The 25,799-nt window shown below is 51.6% G+C and overlaps 2 protein-coding genes across 2 annotated transcripts in view; one reads left to right on the forward strand and one right to left on the reverse strand.

The window, feature by feature from the left end:
* cds2 (CDP-diacylglycerol synthase (phosphatidate cytidylyltransferase) 2) overlaps positions 1–9,575 on the reverse strand; it is a 35,764-nt gene extending 26,189 nt beyond the window's left edge. The window contains exon 1 of the mRNA XM_060856722.1: positions 9,362–9,575. Coding sequence (XP_060712705.1) covers positions 9,362–9,412 — 51 coding nt within the window. The 5' untranslated portion in view covers positions 9,413–9,575. The remainder of the gene's footprint in view (positions 1–9,361) is intronic.
* A 1,261-nt stretch (positions 9,576–10,836) lies between these two features.
* pcna (proliferating cell nuclear antigen) lies at positions 10,837–24,596 on the forward strand. Its single transcript, XM_060856729.1, has 6 exons — positions 10,837–11,142; positions 19,754–19,851; positions 20,476–20,543; positions 21,523–21,717; positions 22,593–22,716; positions 24,257–24,596. Exons 1-6 carry the CDS (start codon positions 10,922–10,924, stop codon positions 24,334–24,336), a joined length of 786 nt encoding a protein of 261 aa, XP_060712712.1. The 5' UTR covers positions 10,837–10,921; the 3' UTR covers positions 24,337–24,596.
* The last annotated feature ends 1,203 nt before the right edge of the window (positions 24,597–25,799 follow it).

Here is a 25,799-nt window from a genome sequence, read left to right on the forward strand (position 1 = left end):
CCAATCACGAGAGAGAGCTGTCATCGATCACACTCAGCACAGAGCAGAGAGTGACCCTCCAACATCTCAGCCCAGGCCCTCATGTTGCTCAAAGCCTTGTGGACTCTCAGCTGCAATGCTTTGCTGAATGGGGCTACGGGCTTACTCTCCAGTTCACCTCTGGTGCCTTACTGAAGGAAGGGTGGAATTGCATTGGAGGCAATTCAGAGAAGTTTCACTGGAAATAAGGAAAAGCCTCATCTCAGAAGAGACTGAGCGAGTTTGGTTTGTGTTCTGTGGAGTGCAGGAGGATCAGAGGTGACCGAAGGTGTTAAAAGGTGTTGACAAACACCAGGCATAAAGTAGATGTCTCCCCTTAGTGCAGGAACCATGACCTGGAGCTTATTCTTTGAGGAGAAAGGGTCACAGATTTCCAAATGACTTCTCTCCAGTGTTGTGGGCTCACACCTCCAGGGTGCGGTGATGTTGGAACACAGAATAAATGCAAGGGGGACAGGGACAGATTTTCAGCAGCAATAATTAACGGGTTCCATGTACCAGGCAGGAGGGTGGAGTGAGATCAGCAGACTGACATGGGTGTGTTCCTAGTCCTGTTCCTTCAGTGCTGATGGAAATAAAACCAAGATTTGTATTCAGACTGAAAAATATTTCATCATTTTTGTCCCAAGGCACGGAATGGCCAAAGGCAGTTCTCTGATTTAGCATCAACTACATTCCATTATAAAGACTCTGAAATAAACTACCCAGGGTGGGACATTACCCAAGGCATTGTGTTTTCAAAATAGCCACAGTGAGTAGAGGGCTTAGTGCTTCAGCTGTTCAGCTTCCCAGCGACCTTGTCAACCTGTCAGCATGCCTTGGTTTATTTCCCCACACCTGCCCTCTCCATGGTCAGCGGTAGTGCTTTCTTCGATCCTGCCCTGTGGAGCACTTTGTGACATCTTACCACATCATTCGGTGTTCTCCAAATGCAGAGTGTTGGGATCTCAGTGCCACCAACTGCCTCCCACTCTGTGTCTGTATTGTTGATGTAGCAGTCCCACATGAACCAACAGCCCCTGCACAGTTCCTAATCATTCCCAGCTTCACATCAGAACAGCAGCCGGAGATTTGCCTGCAAGCCTTTTCAGGCAGAATGGGAAGGCAGTTTCTCTGATGTGCCTGCTGTTGTACCACTGCTGACAGTGAGGCTGCTGGATCACTGCTCACATTCAGTTCAATGTCAATCACAGCAGAATGCCTCTTTAAAAGGAGCAAAAGCAGAAACATCTGAAACATCTTGCAGATAAATCGGATATAAAAATGGAATGCATTCTCTTCAGTCCGTGTGCTGATGGTCTGCTCACTGTCTGATTTAAACTGTCCCTCCTATGTGTCATCAGGAGCCAGTGGCTAGTAGGAAAAAGCTACAAGTCTATGACAGATACAGGCAGGATTCATGATGACTTCCCATCAGAAGCAGAAAGTGGTGCATGCTGTCCCAACCAGCTTGTCAAGTCAGAGTTAAGCATTAACCCAGCAGGCTATGAGGTAATACAGGGTGTGAGAGCCAAACCCAGTCTCGCCCTCCTCCTCCTCCTTGTACAAGCTAAACTGAACCAACAGCAACTGGGGTAAGCTGAGTTCTGTCGAGAACACAGCACTGACAAAATGGTGGGCAATGTTGTAATGCCACTGAGTCAGCAATTATCAAAACAAAGGAACTGCGTTTCAGTCAGTGTCAGTGACAGCATGCCTCCGAGTCAACAAGGTGTAGCTTCAAGGCTCACACAGCCCAGGATTACTAAGGGAGGTACTGAGACATGAACCCAAGTCCATGTCTGCTTTTCGTGGCCTATGGAAAAGATCCAAGTGCACTATTGTGTAAAGGAGAAGGGCACACCCGAACAGTGTCCACGCCAGGCATTTCACTCTCAATGATCTTGTCACAACAGGATGATACATTCACTGTCACATTTATATGTGTGTGGAAGGTTACTATGTACAAATTGGTTGGTTTGGATCTGACAATGGATTGCAAAGTGTATGGAACATAGAACAGTCCAGCTCAGTACAGGCCCTTCGCCCCTTGATGTTGTACTGACCTTTTTATCCTCCTGTAAGATCAGACTAACCGACATGCCCTCCATTTTACTCCCATCCATTTGCTTATCCAAGAGTCCCTTAAACATCCCTCATGGATCTGACTCTATTACCATCACAGACAGTGCATTCCATGCACCCACCACTCTGTGTCTGAAGAACTGACCTCTGACATCTCCCCGAAACCTTCCTCCAATCACCTTAACGTTCTGTCCCCTCGTAATAGCCAGTTCCACTCTGGGAACCAGTCTCTAGCTACCCACTCTATCTGTGCCTCTGATCGTATTGTACACCTCTATCAAGTCACCTCTCATCCTTCTTCACTCCAATGAGAAAGGCCCTAGCTCCCTCAACCTTTCTCCATGAGACATTCCCTCCAATCCAGGCAGTATCCTGGTAAATCTCCTCTGCACCCACTCTAAAGCTTCCATATCTTTCCTATAATGAGGTGATCAGAACTGGACACAATATTCCAAGTGTGGTCTAACCAGGGCTTTACAGAGGTACAGCATAACCTCATGGTATTTAAACTCAATCCCCCTGCTAATGAAAGCCAACACACCATACGTCATCTTAGCAATCCCATCAACTTGGGTGGCAACTTGGAGGGATCTCTGGATGTGAATCCCAAGATCCCTCTGTTCCTCCACACTGCCAAGAATCCTGCCTTTAATCCTGTATTCTGCATTCAAATTCAACCTTCCAAAAGGAATCACTTCACACTTTTCCAGGTTGAACTCCATCTGCCATTTATCAGCTGGGCTCTGCATCCTGTCAATGTCTCGTTGCAACCTACAACAGCCCTTCACACTATCCACAACTCTACCAACCTTTGTGTCATCAACAAACTTACTAACCCACTCTTCCAGTTCCTCATCCAAGTCATTCTATAAAAGTCACAAAGACCAGAGGTCCCAGAACCGATCTCTGTGGAACACCACTGGTCGCCGGGCTCCAGGCTGAATCCTTTCCACCTACTACCACCCTCTGTCTTCTATGGGCCAGCCAATTCTGTATCCAGACAGCCAGGTTTCCCTGTATCCCATACCTCCTTACTTGCTATTTGAATCTACCATGGGGAACCTTATCGAACACCTTGTTAAAGTCCATGTACACCACATCCACTGCTCTACCTTCATCAATGTGTTTTGTCACATCCTCAAAGAATTCAGTAAAGGTTTGTGAGGCATGACCTGCCCCTCATAAAGGCGAGCTGACTATCTCTAGAACACCTGAGAGGTTACAGAAATGCGAGCAGTAAAACTGACCATCTGTGAGCAGATTTGAATTGTGACTTGGCACTGAGATGAGGTGGGAAATGTAATGGTGAAATCTCACTGATAGTGACATTTCTTGACTATACCTTGAGAGCAGTCAATCCTACTCATCAGAATGAACAGTTAGGGACCGACTGATGATTCGGGGACACTGAGTGGCTTTCCACACATCTTGTTGATCCTATCTTTCTATCCTTCCATCGACTCCATCTTCTGTGCCGCACTCCTGTCTGAGAAGGATCGAAAGCCAGTTAACTTTCACCAACTTGCTGTTTGACTGAAGAGTGAATCAAGCTGTCCGGTGAATCACACCAGAGGGTGCAGTGACCTTTGCTCTAGCTGCGAAGGAGACAGGATTGTGTATTCCAATGTCTGAGTTCCTTGTTTCCAGTCTCCAGTGTGTGAAACTTAGCAGTCAGGAGTCAATCGAACCAGGAGATGATGGCTTATCGACACCTGGCTGTCTTTGGAGAAAATAGTTGATGTCAGTTCAAACAATACCATTTGGTCCATCTTGGTTTCATGTTGCTAAGTTAAACTGTCTAGTCAGCTGATTACTGTGGCCATTTTCAGCTTCAGTCTGATGCTGGAAGTGGAAAATTGCTGGTGTTCACTTTGTCACCACTGGGACCAACATGTTCCAGCTTGAATGAACCTTCAGCAGCTCCCACTGCAGTGGGCTGGGGACCATGGTCCAGATGTTCTGCTCTGAATGTAAGGCACTGTGGGGACAGGAGAAACTGAGGACTGCACAACTCAGAGTTGAAAAGTATGGCACTGGGGAAGCACAGCCCAGGTCAGGGAGCTTCCAAGGAGCAGGAGAATCAACGTTTCGGGCATAAGGCCTTCATCAGGAATTCCTTGTCCACAGGGAGGAGATGAGGGATGAGGAATGCTTGCAATAGTGTCCAACACAGTGACTTGCAGGAAACCCCACAGCTCCTGGGACTCACAGAGAAAACAGTCTGGGGAACAGCTCCCCCATAACCACACAGAGATCCAAATCTATTACAACTGCTTCTCCTCAGCATTGATTACAACCCAAGGCAACCAACAACAAGGTCACGTCACCTCCGAACTGAAGTCTTCTCATCCTGATGATATCAATGCCTTCAGTTTGTGTGTGTGTGTGACTGTGTGTGTGTGTGACTGTGTGTGTGTGTGTGAGAGACACAGCAGTTTCTTGGCCTCCCATACTGGTGGACTGGAGGTCACTTCCCTGCCAATCAGGTAACTGCATTGTGAGGAGATGTCTGTGATTTGCCCCTTCATTCTCTCACGGGCAAAATGAGTGTGTGTTCACCATTGTCATGCTAAGGCCAGCTCAGCAAGGCATCTCCTTCAAACAAGTAACAGTGCAGCAGAGTTTCAAATCTTCAGTCCCCTTTCGAGTTGTTCCTCCCACCTCCTCCTCCCCCCCCCCCCCCCCCCCCCCCCCAACACTCTCGCACAAAGACAAACCTCAAAATAGAAAACAGTGAAGGAATCTTCCTTAAAACCAACTGTTTAAAACTCATCAAAACAGAAGCACTTTTCACTGCATCTTCGCCATAAGATACTGCAGCCAAATTTACCCATTTGGCCCATCAATTCTGCTCCGCGAGTCGATCATAGCGGATATCTTTCCCAATCCCATTCTACTGTCTCTTCTCTGGAATCCTTGATCTCCTTCCCAATCAAGAACCTGTCTAACTCTGTCTGAACTACACTCAATGGGACTTGGCCTCCACAGCCCTCTGTGGCAAAGAGTCCCACACATTCATCACCCTCTGGCTGAAGAAATTCCTCCTTATCTCAACTGTAAAGGGCCATACTCCTCATCTCAGTTTGCAGGGGCTAGCCATTCACTCTGAGGCTGTAGCCCTTGGGTCCCAATCTCTCCTACAAATGGAAACATCTTCTCCACATCCAGCCTCAGTATTCTGTAAGCTTCGATCATCCTCCTAATCTCCATCGGGGACAGACCCAGAGTGCTCAGCTGCTTCCCATCTCACAAGGCCATCATTGTTCTGGTAGGCCTGCTCTCCCACCAGCACATCCATCCTTATAGAGACAGGGCTTCAAATCACGTTCAAGAGAAAATAAGCCAAGCACCACCATATTGGACACCAAGATCAAGACTGTAATTCTCAATCCATTTCATTGCAATCAATTCCAACACAATCACGTTTTTGGAAAACAATTTATCTGACTAATGCAAACAAAAACGGCCACACTGGCTGGTAAGGGACATGAACCAATCGAATAAAAGACAGCAGCCTTTCCCCTTATTTTCAGCATCCAAAAGCAGGCAGTGTTAAGCAAACAGACAAAACATTCGGATGGAGATAATAAGATGGGAGGTGTTCCTCAACAGGATGCCAATAGGCAAACAATAGAACATGCAGAATCTGACATCCTTTAACAGAAACTAACTGCACAGTCCTTTATTTAGCAGGCTTGCAGCAGATATAATTAAACCTGATGGTCACCTCACAAGGAAACCAGAGTCTCAATGGAGGGGAAAAGGCAGGGTGTTACTCGCCACCCACCTAGCCAGGAAAAGCAGGCCATCAGACAATGGGGGCTGCCTTTGACAGGGCTCTAGCTGAGAACCAAGGCAAGCTGGTTAGGCTCTGGGCAAGTGTGAGAAACCTGAGGATACAGAAAAGATTGACAAGGATGTTGCCAGGGGAGGAGGGTTGGACCTGCAGGGAGAGACTGAACAGGCTGGGACTGCTTTCCCTGGAGTGTCAGAGGCTGAGGGATGACCTCATCAAGGTCGATGAGATCAAGATGGGCATGGATAGGATAAATAGACAAAGTCTTTTCCCTGGGTGGGGGGAGTCCAGAACTAGAGGGTATAGGTTCAGGGTGAGAGGGGAAAGATACAAAAGGGACCAAAGGGGCAACATTTTCACACAGAGGGTGGTGCGTGTATGGAACGAGCTGCCAGACAATGTGGTGGAGGCTGGTACAAAGACAACATTTAAAAGGCATCAGGATGGGTAATGAATGGGAAGAGTTCAGAGGGATATGGGCCAAGTGCTGGCAGGTGGGTTGAGATGTATTCAGGATATGTGGTCAGCATGGATGAGTTGGATCGAAGGGTCTGTTTCTGTGCTGTACAACCCCATGACTCTATCTAGACTTGGAAGATCAGCTTGGTCTGTCTCTGTGGATGCTGCCTGACCTGCTGTTTGTTTCCAGGAGGCTTGTTCAAGTTGCTCTGAAACTTGATGGGCCAGCAGTTGGGAGTACTTTGCACTGTTCTGGACTCCATCATATCAAGGGATGGAAGGAGATTTGTAAAAAAGACTCATTAGAATGATACCAGGCCTGAGAGGTAGCACATGTAGGAAAAGACTGAAGAGACTAGAGACTGGTCCCTTTGGGAAAAGGCTGAAGGGTGACCCGATCGAGGTCTTTTGGGATTAACAAGATCATCCATCGCTCGCTGGGGGAAATCAAATACTGGGTCCACCAATCTGGGACAGTCAGCAACAAATTCAACTGGCAATCACATTCATACTGTGGTTGAGATTACAAAATACACTGTCTGTTCCAAACTGCTACCGAGAGGCATCAACATAAAACTGGTTCCTTATTCTTGCACAGGACACGAGTGAGAATACAATGTATGGATGTAGAAAACTTCACCTGAACCAGCCTACGTCAGTGAGAAAATGTTGCTTCTGAAAGATTCATTTTCTTGACCATTGCAAGGCTGTTTCCCCTTCTCTTAACAGATCCAGTTTCACAGGTCACTCACTGAATGCTGCTATTCTCAACTTCATCCAGCAAGGACACAGACCCTTCGGCCCAACCAGTCCATGCTGACCATGTCCCCAAACTGAACTAGTCCCATCTGCCTGTGTTTGGTCCATATCCCTCCAAACTTTTCCTACTCATGGACTGATCCAAACATCTTTTAAATATAGTAACTGTACCTACACCCACCATTTCCTCTGGCAGTTGATTCCACACACGAAACACACTCTGTGTAAAAAAAAGTTGCCCATCATGATCCTTCTCCTCTCTCCTTAAGTATATGGCCCCCAGTTTTGAACTCTCCCACCTGAGAGAAAAGACATTTGCAATTCCCGTTATCCGTATCCTCCATGATTTTATAAACGTCTATCAGGTCACCCAGCAGCCTCTTACGCACCACTGAAAAAAGTCCCAGACAATTGCACCAATTTTTCGACCTCAAACCCTCATTTCCCAGTCAAGTCCTGGTCAACCTTTTCTGAACGCTCTCTGGTTTAATAAAATCTTTACTTTAACAGGGTGACCAGAACGGCACAAAATACTTCAGCAGGGGCCCCACCAACATCCTGTACAACCAGTACACACATCACAACTCCCACACTGAAAGCTCTGAGCAAAGGTAACAAACACCGTCTTAACCACACTGTCATTCTGGTATGCAAATCATGAAGAATTATGTCCCCTAGAACCCTCTACTCTGCAATACAACCTGATCTCCACCATTAATTGTATCAGTCCTGCACTTGTTTGTTTTATTAAAAGTCATTACTTCGCATTTCTCTGAATGTCTGTGTCTGAGTCAGTCTTCAAGATATCCCATGTCAAAACGCGAGTGAGACTTCACTCTGGCCTGATGTCTGGCAGGGTTGAAGTGACAAAAAGCCCTTGACCCTTAGCACCTCTGTTTGATCCTCTGGCACTGCAGCTCACTGTCAGTTGGCCAGTGATCAAAGACTGACCAGCCCCAAATATATACCAAGCCTGCCAGGCATAATCAGGAACGCTACACATCTCTGATTCACATCCATTCCAGAGCCACAGACAATACAGATTCTCTCACCAGCATCCAACATACCATGTAACATTGCCAAATCCAAGGTGGGGGTGGGGGATGAAGCATGGGATGGAGGTGTCTGTGGATCTGTCTTCGGGAAGGATACACAAGATGAGTTGTAAGAAGAAGGGTCACCTGTCTGAAAAGATGATAGCAGGATGGGGCTCAGGGATAGTGACGTGTTGGGGTGTTGCAAGGGACTAGGCATGAGGGGGAGTGAGGAAGCTCAGGGGAAAGGAGAAAGTTGCTCGGAGTAGGATACATTGGGGTGATCCACTTGGAGGATGGATCAGAGAGGGAGAGCGATGTGTCTGGGACTGCAGGGCAACGGTTTGGGGAATGGTCGCTGAAGCCTCCAGGGTGCGCGGGTCCTGATGTGTCTGGAAATGGGATGGGGCAGGGGTGGTCATGTGTCTGAGGATGGGGCGCAATGGAGGAAAGGGGCAACAGTGGGGATGATGTGCCAGGCCGAGGAGAGGGGAGATGTACAGGGTTGGGGGGGTGATCAGTGGGGCTGGTGTGAGTGGGGCTGATTGTCTGGGGAGGATGGATGGGGGTTGGGAATGTCTGGGGGGGGGCATGGTGGTGGGGATGATGGGTGTTTGATGGAGAGTGACTGGGATGGGGATGGGGATGGGGGTGGGGGGTGATAGGTGAGGGGTCATGGATAAGGGATGATGGGGATGGGGGTAAGGGGTCAGAGGCGATGGGGGAATTGGGGGTGAGGGGTCATGGGGGTAGGGGGGTGATGGGGGTAAGGGGTCATAGGTGAGGGGTCATGGGTAACGGGCGATGGGGGAATTGGGGTGAGGGGTCATGGGGTTAGAGGGGTGAGGGGTCATGGGGAAAAGGGTCATGGGTATGGGTTCATAGGTGAGGGGTCATGGGTAAGGGGCGATGGGGGAATTGGGGGTGAGGGGTCATGGTGATGGTGGTAAGGGGTCATGGGTAACGGGCGATGGGGGAATTGGGGTGAGGGGTCATGGGGTTAGAGGGGTGAGGGGTCATGGGGAAAAGGGTCATGGGTATGGGTTCATAGGTGAGGGGTCATGGGTAAGGGGTGATGGGGGAATGTGGGGGTGAGGATGGGGGTTTGTGATGTCCCCTACCCACGGGGCCGTATCTCCCCGGGACACAGAGCCCCGAACCCCCGCCCCCAGGCCCCGGTCCCCGGGCCGGGCCGGGCCGCGCCTCTCACCCTGTCCTCGGTGTACTCCTCCAGGCCGCCCCGCCGCCTCAGCTCGCTCATGGTGCCCCGGGCCCCGGGCCGCGGGCTCCAGGCTGCACGGCCCTCCCTCGCTCACACACACACACACACGCGGTCACCCTCACCGCCGGCTCCCAGCTCCTTCTCAACAAACCCTCCCGGGGAGCCGAGGGCCTCGGCTGTCAAGGTTCCCCCTTCAACCACTCCTCCCCGCCCCGCTGGTCCTCCAGCCCCGCCCCGCTGGTCCTCCAGCCCCGCCCCGCCGGTCCTCCAGCCCCGCCCCGCCGGTCCTCCCACATTCTGGTCCTCCGGCCACTGGGGGCAACAGAGCGGCGCTGCTATTGTCTCCTTAATGGTCCTCCGGCCACTAGGGGCAACAGAGCGGCGCTGCTCCAGGCTCCTTAATGGTCCTCCGGCCACTAGGGGCAACAGAGCGGCGCTGCTCCAGACTCCTTAATGGTCCTCCGGCCACTAGGGGCAACAGAGCGGCGCTGCTACAGGCTCCTTAATGGTCCTCCGGCCACTAGGGGCAACAGAGCGGCGCTGCTCCAGACTCCTTAATGGTCCTCCGGCCACTAGAGGCAACAGAGCGGCGCTGCTGTAGGCTCCTTAACGGTCCTCCGGCCACTAGGGGCAACAGAGCGGCGCTGCTGTAGGCTCCTTAACGGTCCTCCGGCCACTAGGGGCAACAGAGCGGCGCTGCTGCAGGCTCCTTAATGGTCCTCCGGCCACTAGGGGCAACAGAGCGGCGCTGCTGTAGGCTCCTTAATGGTCCTCCGGCCACTAGGGGCAACAGAGCGGCGCTGCTGCAGGCTCCTTAATGGTCCTCCGGCCACTAGGGGCAACAGAGCGGCGCTGCTACAGGCTCCTTAATGGTCCTCCGGCCACTAGGGGCAACAGAGCGGCGCTGCCGACAGCGCCTCCAGCTCTCTCTGCACAGAGAAACAAACTGAGAGTTTGCAGAAATTGGAGCGAAATTCCTCTCGGGGAAAACTAAAATTTGCAAAGGCGCGCGTTGATTGCAATGAGTGAGCAGGAGTGTGTGTTCAGCGTGAGGTGGACCTTGCTGCTGCAACATGCATCCACCCAAATTAACCCAAAGTGCCACCACCCCCCCTGCTGTTACCTGCACCCCCCTGGCCCTGGCAATAGCAGCAGCAGCAGCATCTGCAAATGCCCCTGTGCCCCGTCTGCCCGCCCCCAGCGTGCAGCAATGTCTGGTATAGCTCCAGGAGGAGATTGCAATCGACGCAGAAAGATGCAAAAGTAAAGGGCTTGCTTTCTTTTCCTTTTGTTGTTGTTGTTTGGAGGGGAGGGGCTTTGGGCAGGGGCAGGGTTTGGCGCCGTTACCATATATGGCAGGGGGTTGATTTGCATGAGGTTATATGAGGAAGTGAGAGCGGTGCAGGCCTCCCTCAGTCCCTGCACAGCCTGAGTGAGTGTGGCTGTGCAGTGCGGTTCCCTAGGCCTGCTCCCCCCCCCCCCCCCCCCCCCCTCTCTCTCTCTGTGTGTGTGTTGCTGTGGGAGCTCCATCCACCCCCCGTTACCAAGATGTTCGAGGCTCGCCTGGTGCAGGGCAGCATCCTGAAGAAGGTGCTGGAGGCCCTCAAGGACCTGATCACCGAGGCGTGCTGGGACATCAGCTCCACCGGCATCAGCCTGCAGTCCATGGACAGCTCGCACGTCTCCCTGGTGCAGCTCACCCTGCGCAGCGACGGCTTCGACACTTACCGCTGTGACCGCAACCTGGCCATGGGGGTCAACCTGAGCAGGTCAGTCAGTGGCTGCAGCAAGAAACATTCACCCCCCCCCACACCCCGGGCTGCTAACTGGGAGCAGGAGAAGCGGCGCTACTGCAGCCGCCGGGTTGTTGTTGTAGTAGTGGGAGGAGGAGGAGGAGAAATGGGGTAGTATAAGTGGGTTGCACCCCTTCGGCCCATCGCCCTCCTTCCTGCTGCATCCTTTTGGACCGGTTTGTGCACCAGAAAAAAGGGCGCCAGCTGCCCGCCCGTGACGTCAGCGGCGCGCGAAAGGCCGGCTTGGCGGGAAACTGTATCCAGTTCATTGATGAGAAGACGCGGGGATACACTGTATCCCAGAGACACACACCCACACACACACCCTCACACACAGACACACACACACTGATACTGTCTCACCCTCACACACACACAGTGACACTGTCTCACCCTCACACACACACACACACACACACACTGATACTGTCTCACCCTCACACACACACACACACACACACACCCTCACACACACACACACACTGATACTGTCTCACCCTCACACACACACACAGTGACACTGTCTCACCCTCTCACACACACACACACACTGATACTGTCTCACCCTCACACACACACAGTGACACTGTCTCACCCTCACACACACACACACACACACACACTGATACTGTCTCACCCTCACACACACACACACACACAGTGACACTGTCTCACCCACACACACACACACACACACTGATACTGTCTCACCCTCACACACACACACACACACACACACACACACTGATACTGTCTCACCCTCACACACACACACTGATACTGTCTCACCCTCACACACACACAGTGATACTGTCTCACCCTCACACACACACACACACACTGATACTGTCTCACCCTCACACACACACACAGTGATACTGTCTCACACACACAGTGATACTGTCTCACCCTCACACACACACACTGATACTGTCTCACCCTCACACAGACACACACACACTGATACTGTCTCACCCTCACACACACACACACACTGATACTGTCTCACCCTCACACACACACACACAGTGATACTGTCTCACCCTCACACACACACCCTCACACACACACACACACAGTGATACTGTCTCACCCACACACACACACACACTGATACTGTCTCACCCTCACACACACACCCTCACACACACACCCTCACACACACACACACACTGATACTGTCTCACCCTCACACACACACACACACAGTGACACTGTCTCACCCTCACACACACACACAGTGACACTGTCTCACCCTCACACACACACACACACACACCCTGATACTGTCTCACCCTCACACACACACAGTGACACTGTCTCACCCACACACACACACACACTGATACTGTCTCACCCTCACACACACACACTGATACTGTCTCACCCTCACACACACACAGTGATACTGTCTCACCCTCACACACACACACACACACTGATACTGTCTCACCCTCACACACACACACAGTGATACTGTCTCACACACACAGTGATACTGTCTCACCCTCACACACACACACTGATACTGTCTCACCCTCACACAGACACACACACACTGATACTGTCTCACCCTCACACACACACACACACTGATACTGTCTCACCCTCACACACACACAGTGACACTGTCTCACCCTCACACACACACACACACTGATACTGTCTCACCCTCACACACAGACACAGTGACACTGTCTCACCCTCACACACAGACACAGTGACACTGTCTCACCCTCACACACACACACAGTGACTGTCTCACCCTCACACACACACACACTGATACTGTCTCACCCTCACACACAGACACAGTGACACTGTCTCACCCTCACACACACACCCTCACACACAGACACACACACACAGTGATACTGTCTCACCCTCACACACAGACACAGTGACACTGTCTCACCCTCACACACAGACACAGTGACACTGTCTCACTCTCACACACACACACCCAGTGACACTGTCTCACCCTCACACACACACCCTCACACACAGACACACACACACAGTGATACTGTCTCACCCTCACACACACACACAGTGATACTGTCTCACCCTCACACACACACACACAGTGATACTGTCTCACCCTCACACACACACCCTCACACACACACACACACACAGTGATACTGTCTCACCCACACACACACACACACTGATACTGTCTCACCCTCACACACACACCCTCACACACACACACACACTGATACTGTCTCACCCTCACACACACACACACACAGTGACACTGTCTCACCCTCACACACACACACAGTGACACTGTCTCACCCTCACACACACACACACACACACCCTGATACTGTCTCACCCTCACACACACACAGTGACACTGTCTCACCCACACACACCCACACACACACACACTGATACTGTCTCACCCTCACACACACACACTGATACTGTCTCACCCTCACACACACACAGTGATACTGTCTCACCCTCACACACACACACACACACTGATACTGTCTCACCCTCACACACACACACAGTGATACTGTCTCACACACACAGTGATACTGTCTCACCCTCACACACACACACTGATACTGTCTCACCCTCACACACACACACACAGTGATACTGTCTCACCCTCACACACACACACAGTGATACTGTCTCACCCTCACACACACACACAGTGATACTGTCTCACCCTCACACACACACACAGTGATAGTGTCTCACCCTCACACACACAGTGATACTGTCTCACCCACACACACACAGTGATACTGTCTCACCCTCACACACACACACACACACACTGATACTGTCTCACCCTCTCACACACAGTGATACTGTCTCACCCTCTCACACACACAGTGATACTGTCTCACTCTCACACACACACAGTGATACTGTCTCACTCTCACACACACACAGTGATACTGTCTCACTCTCACACACACAGTGATACTGTCTCACTCTCACACACACAGTGATACTGTCTCACTCTCACACACACACACAGTGATACTGTCTCACTCTCACACACACACACAGTGATACTGTCTCACTCTCTCACACAGTGATACTGTCTCACCCACACACACACACAGTGATACTGTCTCTCACACACACACACAGTGATACTGTCTCACCCACACACACACCCTCACACACAGTGATACTGTCTCACTCTCACACACACACCCTCACACACAGTGATACTGTCTCACTCTCACACACACACACACAGTGATACTGTCTCACTCTCACACACACACACACACAGTGATACTGTCTCACTCTCTCACACACAGTGATACTGTCTCACCCACACACACACCCTCACACACAGTGATACTGTCTCACTCTCTCACACAGTGATACTGTCTCACCCACACACACACACCCTCACACAGTGATACTGTCTCACTCACACACACACACACACAGTGATACTGTCTCACCCACACACACACACAGTGATACTGTCTCACTCTCTCACACACACACACACACACACACACACACACAGTGATACTGTCTCACTCTCTCACACACACATAGTGATACTGTCTCACCCACACACACACACCCTCACACACAGTGATACTGTCTCACTCTCTCACACACACACACACACACACACACACAGTGATACTGTCTCACCCACACACACACAGTGATACTGTCTCACCCACACACACACAGTGATACTGTCTCACTCTCTCACACACACAGTGATACTGTCTCACTCTCTCACACACACACACCCACACACACACAGTGATACTGTCTCACCCACACACACAGTGATACTGTCTCACTCTCTCACACACACACAGTGATACTGTCTCACCCACACACACACACAGTGATACTGTCTCACTCTCTCACACACACACAGTGATACTGTCTCACTCTCTCACACACACACACCCACACACACACAGTGATACTGTCTCACCCACACACACACAGTGATACTGTCTCACTCTCTCACACACACACAGTGATACTGTCTCACTCTCTCTCACACACACACACACACACACACACACACACACACACACACACACACACACACAGTGATACTGTCTCACCCTCACACACACACAGTGATACTGTCTCACTCTCACACACACACAGTGATACTGTCTCACCCTCTACCTCCTCACTCCCACACACACACACACACTGTGATCGTGTCTCACCCACTGCCTGAGGTTCCACACTATCACCTCCCAAGGCTTGTACTTAGGGAGATGGACATTTCGCCTCCATTAATCCAGTCCCTCTAATCCCTTCCTATTCACGTACCCATCGAGATGCCTTTTAAATGGTGTCATTGTATCAGCTTTCTCATTTTTTAAGTCAGTCTACCCCCCCCCCCACCCTAAACATATGCCCCTACAACTTTTGCACTACCTCCCCAACCCCAAGGGAAAGACCTTGTCCACGGCCCTCATGCTTTTGTAAACCTCTATAAGTCGCCCCTCGGCCTCCGACCCTCCAGGGAAACCAGCCCTAGCCTGTTCAGCCTGTCCCTGTAGCTCAGATCCTCCAACCCTGGCAACATCCTTGTACAGTAAAAAGTGAGGTCTGCAGATGCTGGAGATCAGAGCTGAAAATGTGTTGCTGGAAAAGCGCAGCAGGTCAGGCAGCATCCAAGGAGCAGGAGATTCGACGTTTCAGGCACAAGCCCTTCATCAGGAATGAGGAGAGTGTGTCCAGCAGGCTAAGATAAAAGGTAGGGAGGAGGGACTTGGGGGAGGGGTGATGGAGATGTGATAGGTGGAAGGAGGTCAAGGTGAGGGTGATAGGCCGTAGTGGGGTGGGGGCGGAGAGGTCAGGAAGAGGATTGCAGGTTAGGAGGGCGGTGCTGAGTTGAGGGAACCGACTGAGACAAGGTGGGGGGAGGGGAAATGAGGAAACTGGAGAAATCGGAGTTCATCCCTTGTGGTTGGAGGGTTCCCAGGCCGAAGATGAGGCGCTCTTCCTCCAACCGTCCTGTTGTTATGTTCTGGCGATGGAGGAGTCCAAGGACCTGCATGTCCTCGGTGGAGTGGGAGGGGGAGTTGAAGCCACAGGGTGGTTGGGTTGGTTGGTCCGGGTGTCCCAGAGGTGATCCCTGAAGCGTTCTGCAAGTAGGCGGCCTGTCTCCCCAATGTAGAGGAGGCCACATCGGGTGCAGCGGATGCAATAGATGATGTGTGTGGAGGTGCAGGTGAATTTGTGGCGGATATGGAAGGATCCCTTGGGGCCTTGGAGAGAGGTAAGGGAGGAGGGAGGTGTAGGGGCACGTTTTGCATTTCCTGCGGTTGCAGGGGAAGGTGCCGGGAGTGGAGGTTGGGTTGGTGGGGTGTGTGGACCTGATGAGGGAGTCACGAAGGGAGTGGTCTTTGCGGAACGTTGATAGGGGAGGGGAGGGAAATATATCCCTGGTGGTGGGGTCCGTTTGGAGGTGGCGGAAATGACGGCGGATGATACGCTGTATACGGAGGTTGGTGGGGTGGTGGGTGAGGACCAGTGGGGTTCTGTCCTGGTGGCGGTTGGAGGGGCGGGGCTCAAGGGCGGAGGAGCGGGAAGTGGAGGAGATGCGGTGGAGGGCATCGTCGATCACGTCTGGGGGGAATCTGGTCCTTGAAGAAGGAGGCCATCTGGGTTGACGACCCCTTCTCCCGCCTCCAACACACCCCATCCACCTGGACACCCCGTGCTGGCCTCTTACCCGCCCTCAGTCTATTTATAGCCAACTGCCGCCACGACATTAACCGCCTCAACCTGTCCACCCCTCTCACCCACTCCAACCTCTCACCCTCAGAACATGCAGCCCTCCACTCCCTCCGCTCCAATCCCAACCTCACCATCAAACCGGCAGACAAGGGAGGCGCGGTAGTAGTTTGGCGCACCGACCTTTATACCGCTGAGGCCAAACGCCAGCTCGCGGACACCTCCTCCTATTGCCCCCTTGACCACGACCCCACCTCCCACCACCAAACCATCATCTCCCAGACCATCCATAACCTCATCACCTCAGGGGATCTCCGCCTCCAACCTCATAGTCCCACAACCCCACACCGCCCGTTTCTACCTCCTGCCCAAAATCCACAAACCTGACTGCCCCGGCCGACCCATTGTCTCAGCCTGCTCCTGCCCCACCGAACTCATCTCTGCATACCCTGACACGGTCCTGTCCCCTTTAGTCCAAGAACTGCCCACCTACCTTCGGGACACCACCCACGCCCTCTACCTCCTCCGTGATTTTCACTTCCCCGGTCCCCAACGCCTTATCTTCACCATGGACATCCAGTCCCTGTACACCTCCATCCCCCATCACGAAAGCCTCAAAGCCCTCCGCTTCTTCCTTTCCCGCCGCACCAACCAGTCCCCTTCCACTGACACCCTCCTTCGACTGACTGAACTGGTCCTCACCATGAACAACTTCTCTTTCCAATCCTCCCACTTCCTCCAAACCAAAGGCGTTGCCATGGGCCCCAGCTATGCCTGCCTCTTCATAGGATAGCTTCGAAGGAGGCCAGCACGGGGTGTCCAGGTGGATGGGGTGTGTTGGAGGCAGGAGAAGGCGGCGTCAACCCAGATGGCCTCCTTCTTCAAGGACTGCAGATTCCCCCCAGACGTGATCGACGATGCCCTCCACCGCATCTCCTCCACTTCCCGCTCCTCCGCCCTTGAGCCCCGCCCCTCCAACCGCCACCAAGACAGAACCCCACTGGTCCTCACCTACCACCCCACCAACCTCCAGATACATCGTATCATCCTCCGTCATTTCCGCCACCTCCAAACGGACCCCACCACCAGGGATATATTTCCCTCCCCTCCCCTATCAGCGTTCCGGAAAGACCACTCCCTTCGTGACTCCTTCGTCAGGTCCACAACCCCGACCAACCCAACCTCCACTTCCGGCACCTTCCCCTGCAACCGCAGGAAATGCAAAACGTGCGCCCACACCTCCCTCCTCCCTTACCTCTCTCCAAGGCCCCAAGGGATCCTTCCATATCCGCCACAAATTCACCTGCACCTCCACACACATCATTTACTGCATCCGCTGCAGCCGATGTGGCCTCCTCTATATTGGGGAGACGGGCCACCTACTTGCAGAACGCTTCAGGGAACACCTCTGGGACGCCCGGACCAACCAACCTAACCACCCCGTGGCTCAACACTTCAACTCCCCCTCCCACTCCACCGAGGACATGCAGGTCCTTGGACTCCTCCATCGCCAGAACATAACAACACGACGGCTGGAGGAGGAGCGCCTCATCTTCGGCCTGGGAACCCTCCAACCACAAGGGATGAACTCCGATTTCTCCAGTTTCCTCATTTCCCCTCCCCCCACCTTGTCTCAGTCGGTTCCCTCAACTCAGCACCGCCCTCCTAACCTGCAATCCTCTTCCTGACCTCTCCGCCCCCACCCCACTCCGGCCTATCACCCTCACCTTGACCTCCTTCCACCTATCACATCTCCATCGCCCCTCCCCCAAGTCCCTCCTCCCTACCTTTTATCTTAGCCTGCTGGGCACACTTTCCTCATTCCTGATGAAGGGCTTGTGCCCGAAATGCCGAATTTCCTGTTCCTTGGATGCTGCCTGACCTGCTGCGCTTTAACCAGCAACACATTTTCAGCAACATCCTTGTACATCCTTTCTGAACCCTTTCAAGTTTCACAACATCTTTGCTATAGCAGGGAGACCAGAACTGAATGCAGTATTCCCACAGTGGCCTAACCCATGTCCTGTACAGCTACAACATGACCTCCCAACTCCTGCACTCAATACTCTGACCAATAAAGGAAAGCATACCAAACGCTTTCTTCACTATCCTATCTACCTGGGATTCTACTTTCAAGGAGCTATGAACCTGCACTCCAAGGTCTCTTTGTTCAGCAACACTCCCCAGGACCTGACCACTAAGTGTATAAGTCCCGCTAAGATTTGCTTTCCCAAAATGCAGCACCTCGCATTTATCTGTATTAAACTCCATCTTCCACTTCTCAGCCCATCTGGTCCAGATCCTGTTGTAATCTGAGGTAATCCTCTTCGCTGTCCACTACACCTCCAATTTTGGTGTCATCTGCAAACCTACTAACTGTACCTCTTATGCTCGCATCCAAATCATTTATGTAAATGACAAAAAGAAGTGGACCCAGCACTGATCCTTGTGGCACTCCACTGGTCACAGGCCTCCAGTCTGAAAAACAACCCTCCACCACCACCCTCTGTCTTCTACCTTTGAGCCAGCTCTGTATCCAAATGTCTAGTTCTCCCTGTATTTGATGAGATCTAACCTTGCTCACCAGTCTCCCATGGGGAACCTTTTTCAGCTTTCAGTTCCACCCTGAGTAAGCAGGGTGTCGATATCCTGAATGCTGGGTGCTGGAGGTGTGAAATTCGAGAGCAGATCACACCAGGGGTTGGCTTTTTGTCAGAGTGGAACAGGAAGGTGATTCCTGTGTGGAAATCGATTCTTTCTGTGTCTCCCTGTATTCCTTGTTGATGTTGATGTGTCTCACTGATAGGTTGGCTGAGGCAGGGTCAGACCGGTGAGTGACAGTGATCTCTGTTTGTCTGCTTTCCCTGAACAGCATGTCGAAGATTCTGAAATGTGCAGGCAATGATGACATCATCACCCTGAGAGCTGAGGACAACGCAGACACACTAGCTCTGGTCTTTGAGTCACAGAGTGAGTATGGGGTGCTCCCTCTAACCCTTCCACCTCCGAGTCTGTCCCTGACATGGGAACTGCACTGGTCGGACAGCAGTATCAAGTATCCCATGCTGCCTCCCCATAACTGCTCAGCACCCATGGGCCCGCTGGCTGCTAAAGGGAGATTGGGAGGTGGGGAGTGTCATGCTGTTTGAAAGAGCTCCTCACTCCACTTTCATTCACCGCCATCCCAATGAATGTTCTTCGAAGGTGCATCCAACATCACTGACCAAGTCCCCACTGAGGCTGCTCTGTCATTCTGAGGCAGAACACCAACACCCACTGTCCTTATTTACACGGAGTTCTTCTTCCTCACTCGGATTCTGTTCAGGGTCTGGTCTGGAGCTTGGAAAACCTCCTGTCTCCGAGCTACAGTTGTTTCCCTCTGCCTATTGGATCAGCCCTCTGTATTGATCACTCTGAGCCTGTCTGTTTATCAACTCCCCAAAAGGGAAGCAAGTGATTGGCTCGCTGTGGGTGCCATTCTGATGTGACAGTGGCAGGCCATGAGGAATATTGACGTGGCCTCAGACACCCGTGTCGCTGTTCTTGAGTGTAGGCTGTTGTGTGCACTGAATGTCGGTGTGTTTCTCTTCACAGACCAGGAGAAAGTCTCTGATTACGAGATGAAGCTAATGGATTTGGATGTGGAGCAGCTCGGAATCCCGGTGAGTATGTTTGAAGATATCGAGGAAGGATAGAGATGACGTTGGCTTGTGCTTTCACGCTGAAAGTTACCGTGGCTTTGGACAGACCTTGGAAAATGCAGTCACCAGGATACTTGCCTTGTCAAATTGTCAGGTGTTACAGCACAGAAACAGACCCTTCGAACCATGCTGAACGTGTGAGAGAAAGTTGCCCCTCGGGTCCCTTTTCGATCTTTATCCTCTCACCTGAAAGTTACGCCCTCTAGTTTTATATTCCCCAACCCTCGGGAAAAGACCTCGGTTGTTCAGTTTAGCCATGACCCTTGTGGTTTTATAAACCTCCCAAAAGGTCACTCCTCAATCTCCTACACTCCAGGGATAAAATGTCCTGAAAATCAAACCCTCCGATCCCGATAAGGTTCCAGTAAATACCTTCTGCACCCTTGCCAATTTATTATCCCTGCTCTCACAGGGTGACTGTTGGGATGAGGCATCATGGTAGTATTCCTGTCTCTGAGCCAGGACACCCAGGTTTAAGTCCTGCCTGTTCCAGAGCTATGCAATAACATCTCGGACCAGGTGGATGAGACAACAGGTAGTCTTCTGAATCCTTGGGAAATATTGCTGTTTATCTTTTGGTGTGATTGATGGCTGGGTCCATGTTCTGTCTTTTTCTAACACTGTAATAAGTAGGAACAGGAGGAGACCATTCGGCCCCTCAAGCAGGATCCTGTCTGATTTGACATTCCTTGCGTCCACCTGTCTGACCTTTCCATATAAACCTTGATTCCCTGTCTGATGGCAAATCTGCCTGACCCGGCCTTTAGTATTGACCAGGACTCTGACAATCTTCCCCACCCCCCCACAGACGCACATACGCACACAGCTCTCTGGGGCAAGCAGTTCCAGAGACACACCAAGCCCTCTGAGAGAAGGCATCCCTGCTCTTGTCAGCCTTGGTGTTCTGGGTCTAACCATTCTGTCCTGTCTGCCTGTTCAGGAGCAGGAGTACAGCTGTGTGGTCAAGATGCCGTCCGGAGAATTTGCCAGGATCTGCCGGGATTTGAGTCAGATTGGTGACGCGGTGGTGATCTCCTGTGCCAAGGATGGGGTGAAATTCTCTGCGAGCGGAGAGCTTGGGACCGGGAACGTCAAACTGTCTCAGACCAGCAATGTGGACAAGGAGGAAGATGCAGTACGTCAGTCAGGCCCACAGTGTGTGTGTGTGTCTGTGCGGTTTGCTGCCCCAGGGCCTGTTGGGTCGGGTGTGAACACATCTCATGGGGTCTTCACAAGGTGGGACTGGCTGGTTTGTGATGGTGGTGTGAGGTAATCCCCAGGTAGTAGCAATCAAAGCTTGGTCCTGCTCACTCCAGTCACACTCCTGACCATGGGCTGCTCTGTCTGAGAGGGACAAGTAGATTAGATTAGATTCCCAACAGTGTGGAAACAGGCCCTTCGGCCCAACAAGTCCACACCAACCCACCGAAGAGCAACCCACCCAGACCCATGTCCCTCTGACTAATGCATCTAGCACTATGGGTAATTCAGCATGGCCAGTTCACCTCACCTGCACATCTTTGGAGTGAGGGAGGAAACCGGAGCACCCGGAAGAAACCCACACAGACACAGGGGAACGTGCAAACTCCACACAGACAGTCGCCCAAGGCTGGGATCGAACCTGGGGACCCTGACGCTGTGAAGCAGCAGTGCTAGCCACTGTGCCACCCACATCCTGAGAGGTGCTTTAACCTGAGGGGTACCTCAGCCAAGGGGTCGAGGTTAAGAGGTGGATAATGAGTCCTCCGTGGTTACCTCAGCAGGGGTAGGATTTGAGCTCACGCTGGTGGTGTCACCCTGCATTGGAAACCAGCCATCCTGCCAACTGAGCTAGCTGACAGCCTGCATAGACATTGGGGAGAGAGGGTGAGCTGTGCATGTCACTGTGTCAGGGCTGATAGTGCTGGGGTATCTTACCCTGCTGCCTGACTGTGTCAGTGAGTGTTTGGTTTGGTCAGCTCTGTCTCTGTCATTAACGGGTGAACTGAAAGCTTTTCCTCTGTCCGGCAGGTGACCATTGAGATGAACGAACCTGTGCAGTTGACCTTTGCTCTGCAATACCTGAATTTCTTCACTAAAGCCACCCCCCTGTCGCCGACAGTGACCCTCAGCATGTCTGCGGATATCCCTCTCGGTAGGTCAACTCTACTCCTTGCTTTGAGCCCCTCTGTTCGTTCCCAGCTGAGGCACGTTGGGGTGGTGGCAGTGGACCTGCCTCTGGGTCAAGGAGGTCCTGGTTCACCTGCCTCCTGCCCTGGAGTTGAGTATGGGTGGCCAGAGCCATGGGTTGTGAATTTATCTCAGTGGGGTGCTCCCCTCAATGCTATGCTGTTCATTCCCTGTGTTTGGCCCCCCCACTCTGATCTCCAGGGACCCGTCTGCATGTCCCCAGTGTATAGAGTCATACCGCACCGAAACAGACCCTTCGGCCTAACCAGTCTGTGCTGACCATCATCCCAAATTAAACCGGTCCCACCTGCCTGCTCCTGGTCCACATCCCTCCAAACCTGTGCTGTTTATGAATTTATCCAAATATTTCTTTAAACATTATAATTGTACCCACATCCACCACTTCCCTAGGGACCTCATTACGTATGTGAAAACTTTGTCCCTTGTGTCTTTTTTAAGTCTCTCCTTTTGCCTTAAACATGTGCCTCCCATAGTCTTGAAACACCTACCCAAGGAAAAAGACAACTACCATTGACTCTATCTATACCCCTTAATATTTTACTAACTTCCATTAGGTCACCTCTCAACATCCTCTGGTCCAGGGGACAAGCTTCCAGCCTCTCCTTATGCCTTAAACACAACATTTTGGTAAATCTTGCCTGAATCCTCTCCAGTTTCATAATCTCCTTTCTCTATCTGGGTAAAGCTGGGCACAGTATTCGTTGGTCCCACCAATGTGCTGTCCAAACTCAACATAGCATCCCAACTCCTGGACTCAACCAACTGAATAACAAAGACAAGCGCGCAACATGCCTTTTTATATGTGATACAAACTTGGAAGAATGATGGGTCTGACCCCCCACCCAAGGTGCCTCCATTGTCCAACACTCCCCAGGGTCCTACCGTTAACTGTCTTAAGTCTGATCCCTGTGTGTTTTAGCGTTCAGAGCTCTGTGCTCAGTCCCAGTCCTGCGGGGGGTCAGTCAAAGAGATCAGCCATGTCCTTACTGGGATGATTGTCTGTGATGGACAATGGGGTTGGGATTACGGTGGGGAGTGGCCTTGGCTGCCTCCTGGTGGCGTTAAGCTGCGCTGCACACCCAGCGGGAGATGATCAGGTGGAGTCCTGTGCTGAGTATCACCACCCCCAGGCCCTGCCCTGCGCTGTGCCTGGGGAGAGGGATCAGCACTGTCACAGGTGCTGCCTTTGAGTGAGATGTTCGGAAAGCCAGCTCTGCCTGTCTCCGCAGGATCGGAAAGATCCCATTGAACCGGACGAGAGGGGAATTTTCTCCTTTAGATTGATGTCCCTGAACTTTGGGGAATATGACTGTTCCTGACACGCGCACACTTCCAGAAGCTGGGAAAGATACCGCAGAAATGCATGTCTTCCCTCTTGAATGCTGAATGGGGAGGGGAGGGGAGTTGTAGCTCTTATTCTGGGTCTTTCTGCCTGGCGATTGATTGAGTGCTTATTGTTTTTTTTTCTCTCTCTCCCTTGCTAGTGGTGGAATACAAGATTGCTGATATGGGTCATATCAAGTATTACCTGGCCCCCAAGATTGAAGATGAGGAAACCTCTTAAAGGCTGCAGCGTGTGTGGTACAGGCGAACTGTCGGACAGGTGGACTCACGGCACACACAGACTGCTCATAGATCACCCCCAAGCCACAGACTGAGCTTTCATCTCTGTTCCAACCTGATACTCTTCCGGGCTCCATCCGCTCTTCTCTGTCTGTCCCAAAGCTGGTTTTGTAGATATTTTATGTAAATATGTTATGCGACGTGAAAGGGCTTTTTGTAAGGTGGAGAGGAAAGGCAGCCAATAAACCATGGTTTTTGTGATACTGGTGGTCTGTGTCTCGCCTTGGGGAGCACCCGTTGAGAGTTCACCCAGTGTGAGCTGGAGCTGGGGGTTATTGGTAACTTGTGCAGGTTCAGCTGAGAAAACAGGGGAACAATGGCCTACTCGGGTAACCACTGGGCCCTTAATCAATCCACAGACCCAGGTTCATGTCCTGGAGACCTACGTTTGATGGTGGACTGTCAATTCAATCCAAGTCTGGAATCCAGAGTCGACTGATGACCACTAATCTATTGTCGGAAAACCTGTACCTGGTTCCCTTTGGGGAAGGAAACTGCCATCTTTCTCTGGCCTGGCAGACACCTGACTCCAGTCCCACAGTAATGTCATTGATAGGCAGTCAGTGCTTGCCTGTCAGTGACCCCCTGCTCCTATGAATTAATTTGTCCATATGGGTGGCTGCTTCAGAGCACCAGGGACCTGGGTTTGATTCTGTGGGTACCTGGGCAAGAGATTCCAGGTTGACCCTGTCCCTGTCGGTGCTGCAGAAATGGACAATGAATCATGGGTAAAATGTGTCTGTACTGGTGAACAATTTCGACCCCAGCCCCTCGTCCAAACCCCTGTGCCTGGGATCCTCCTTGGTGCCAAATGCAGTTTGCTCTGGCCTCGCTGATGAAGTCTGCCTGTTGTTAGTAATCACTGAGCTGTTCCCAGTGTCAAGTTCCAAATACTGTTGTCCCTTAAGCAAAGATTCTGAACGACAGATGACTGGACCAATGAGCCTGGCCTATCCTGAGAGACCAGGCCCTGATTATTGGTCCAACCTGCAAATCCCTCTCTGGCTCTGCCTCCAAGTGACGTTCCTCCCCAAGTTAATTGGACATGCAATCTGTTTGGTGGTCTGTAGGATAATCTGGACCAGTAAAATGTGCCTGATGTGCCCACCCTTGCCTGGCTTGTCAGTTGCAGCATTCCAATAGTAATGAATTTGCAAGAACAGTGTAAATCTGACATGTTTTTCTTTCAATTCAGCCACAACTCTTGAAAAGGGAGTAAACCATCTCAGCACTGAGGTGGTTAAAATCCCCATGTACATTGAGATATTTTAAAAAGATATTTTTAATTTCCCATGAGCAACATAAAGGAGTTACACAGACTTTTATAGTAAAAAAAACCCCTGAAAGCAGCACTGTTTCAGCATGAGGTCACTAGTGTTGGAAGCTGCTGAAATATATTCCCCG

This window comes from Hemiscyllium ocellatum, chromosome 48 (genome assembly GCF_020745735.1).
Source record: "Hemiscyllium ocellatum isolate sHemOce1 chromosome 48, sHemOce1.pat.X.cur, whole genome shotgun sequence".
Classification (NCBI taxonomy): Eukaryota; Metazoa; Chordata; class Chondrichthyes; order Orectolobiformes; family Hemiscylliidae; genus Hemiscyllium; species Hemiscyllium ocellatum.

What these genes read in the sequence shown, in the direction of transcription:
- pcna (XM_060856729.1), top strand. Translation starts at nt 10,922, where the DNA reads ATGTTCGAGGCTCGCCTGGTGCAGGGCAGCATCCTGAAGAAGGTGCTG. An exon ending in TGGACAAGGAGGAAGATGCA is followed by an intron (nt 21,718 to 22,592) that starts GTACGTCAGTCA and finishes TCTGTCCGGCAG; the next exon opens with GTGACCATTGAGATGAACGA. An exon ending in GTCTGCGGATATCCCTCTCG is followed by an intron (nt 22,717 to 24,256) that starts GTAGGTCAACTC and finishes CTCCCTTGCTAG; the next exon opens with TGGTGGAATACAAGATTGCT.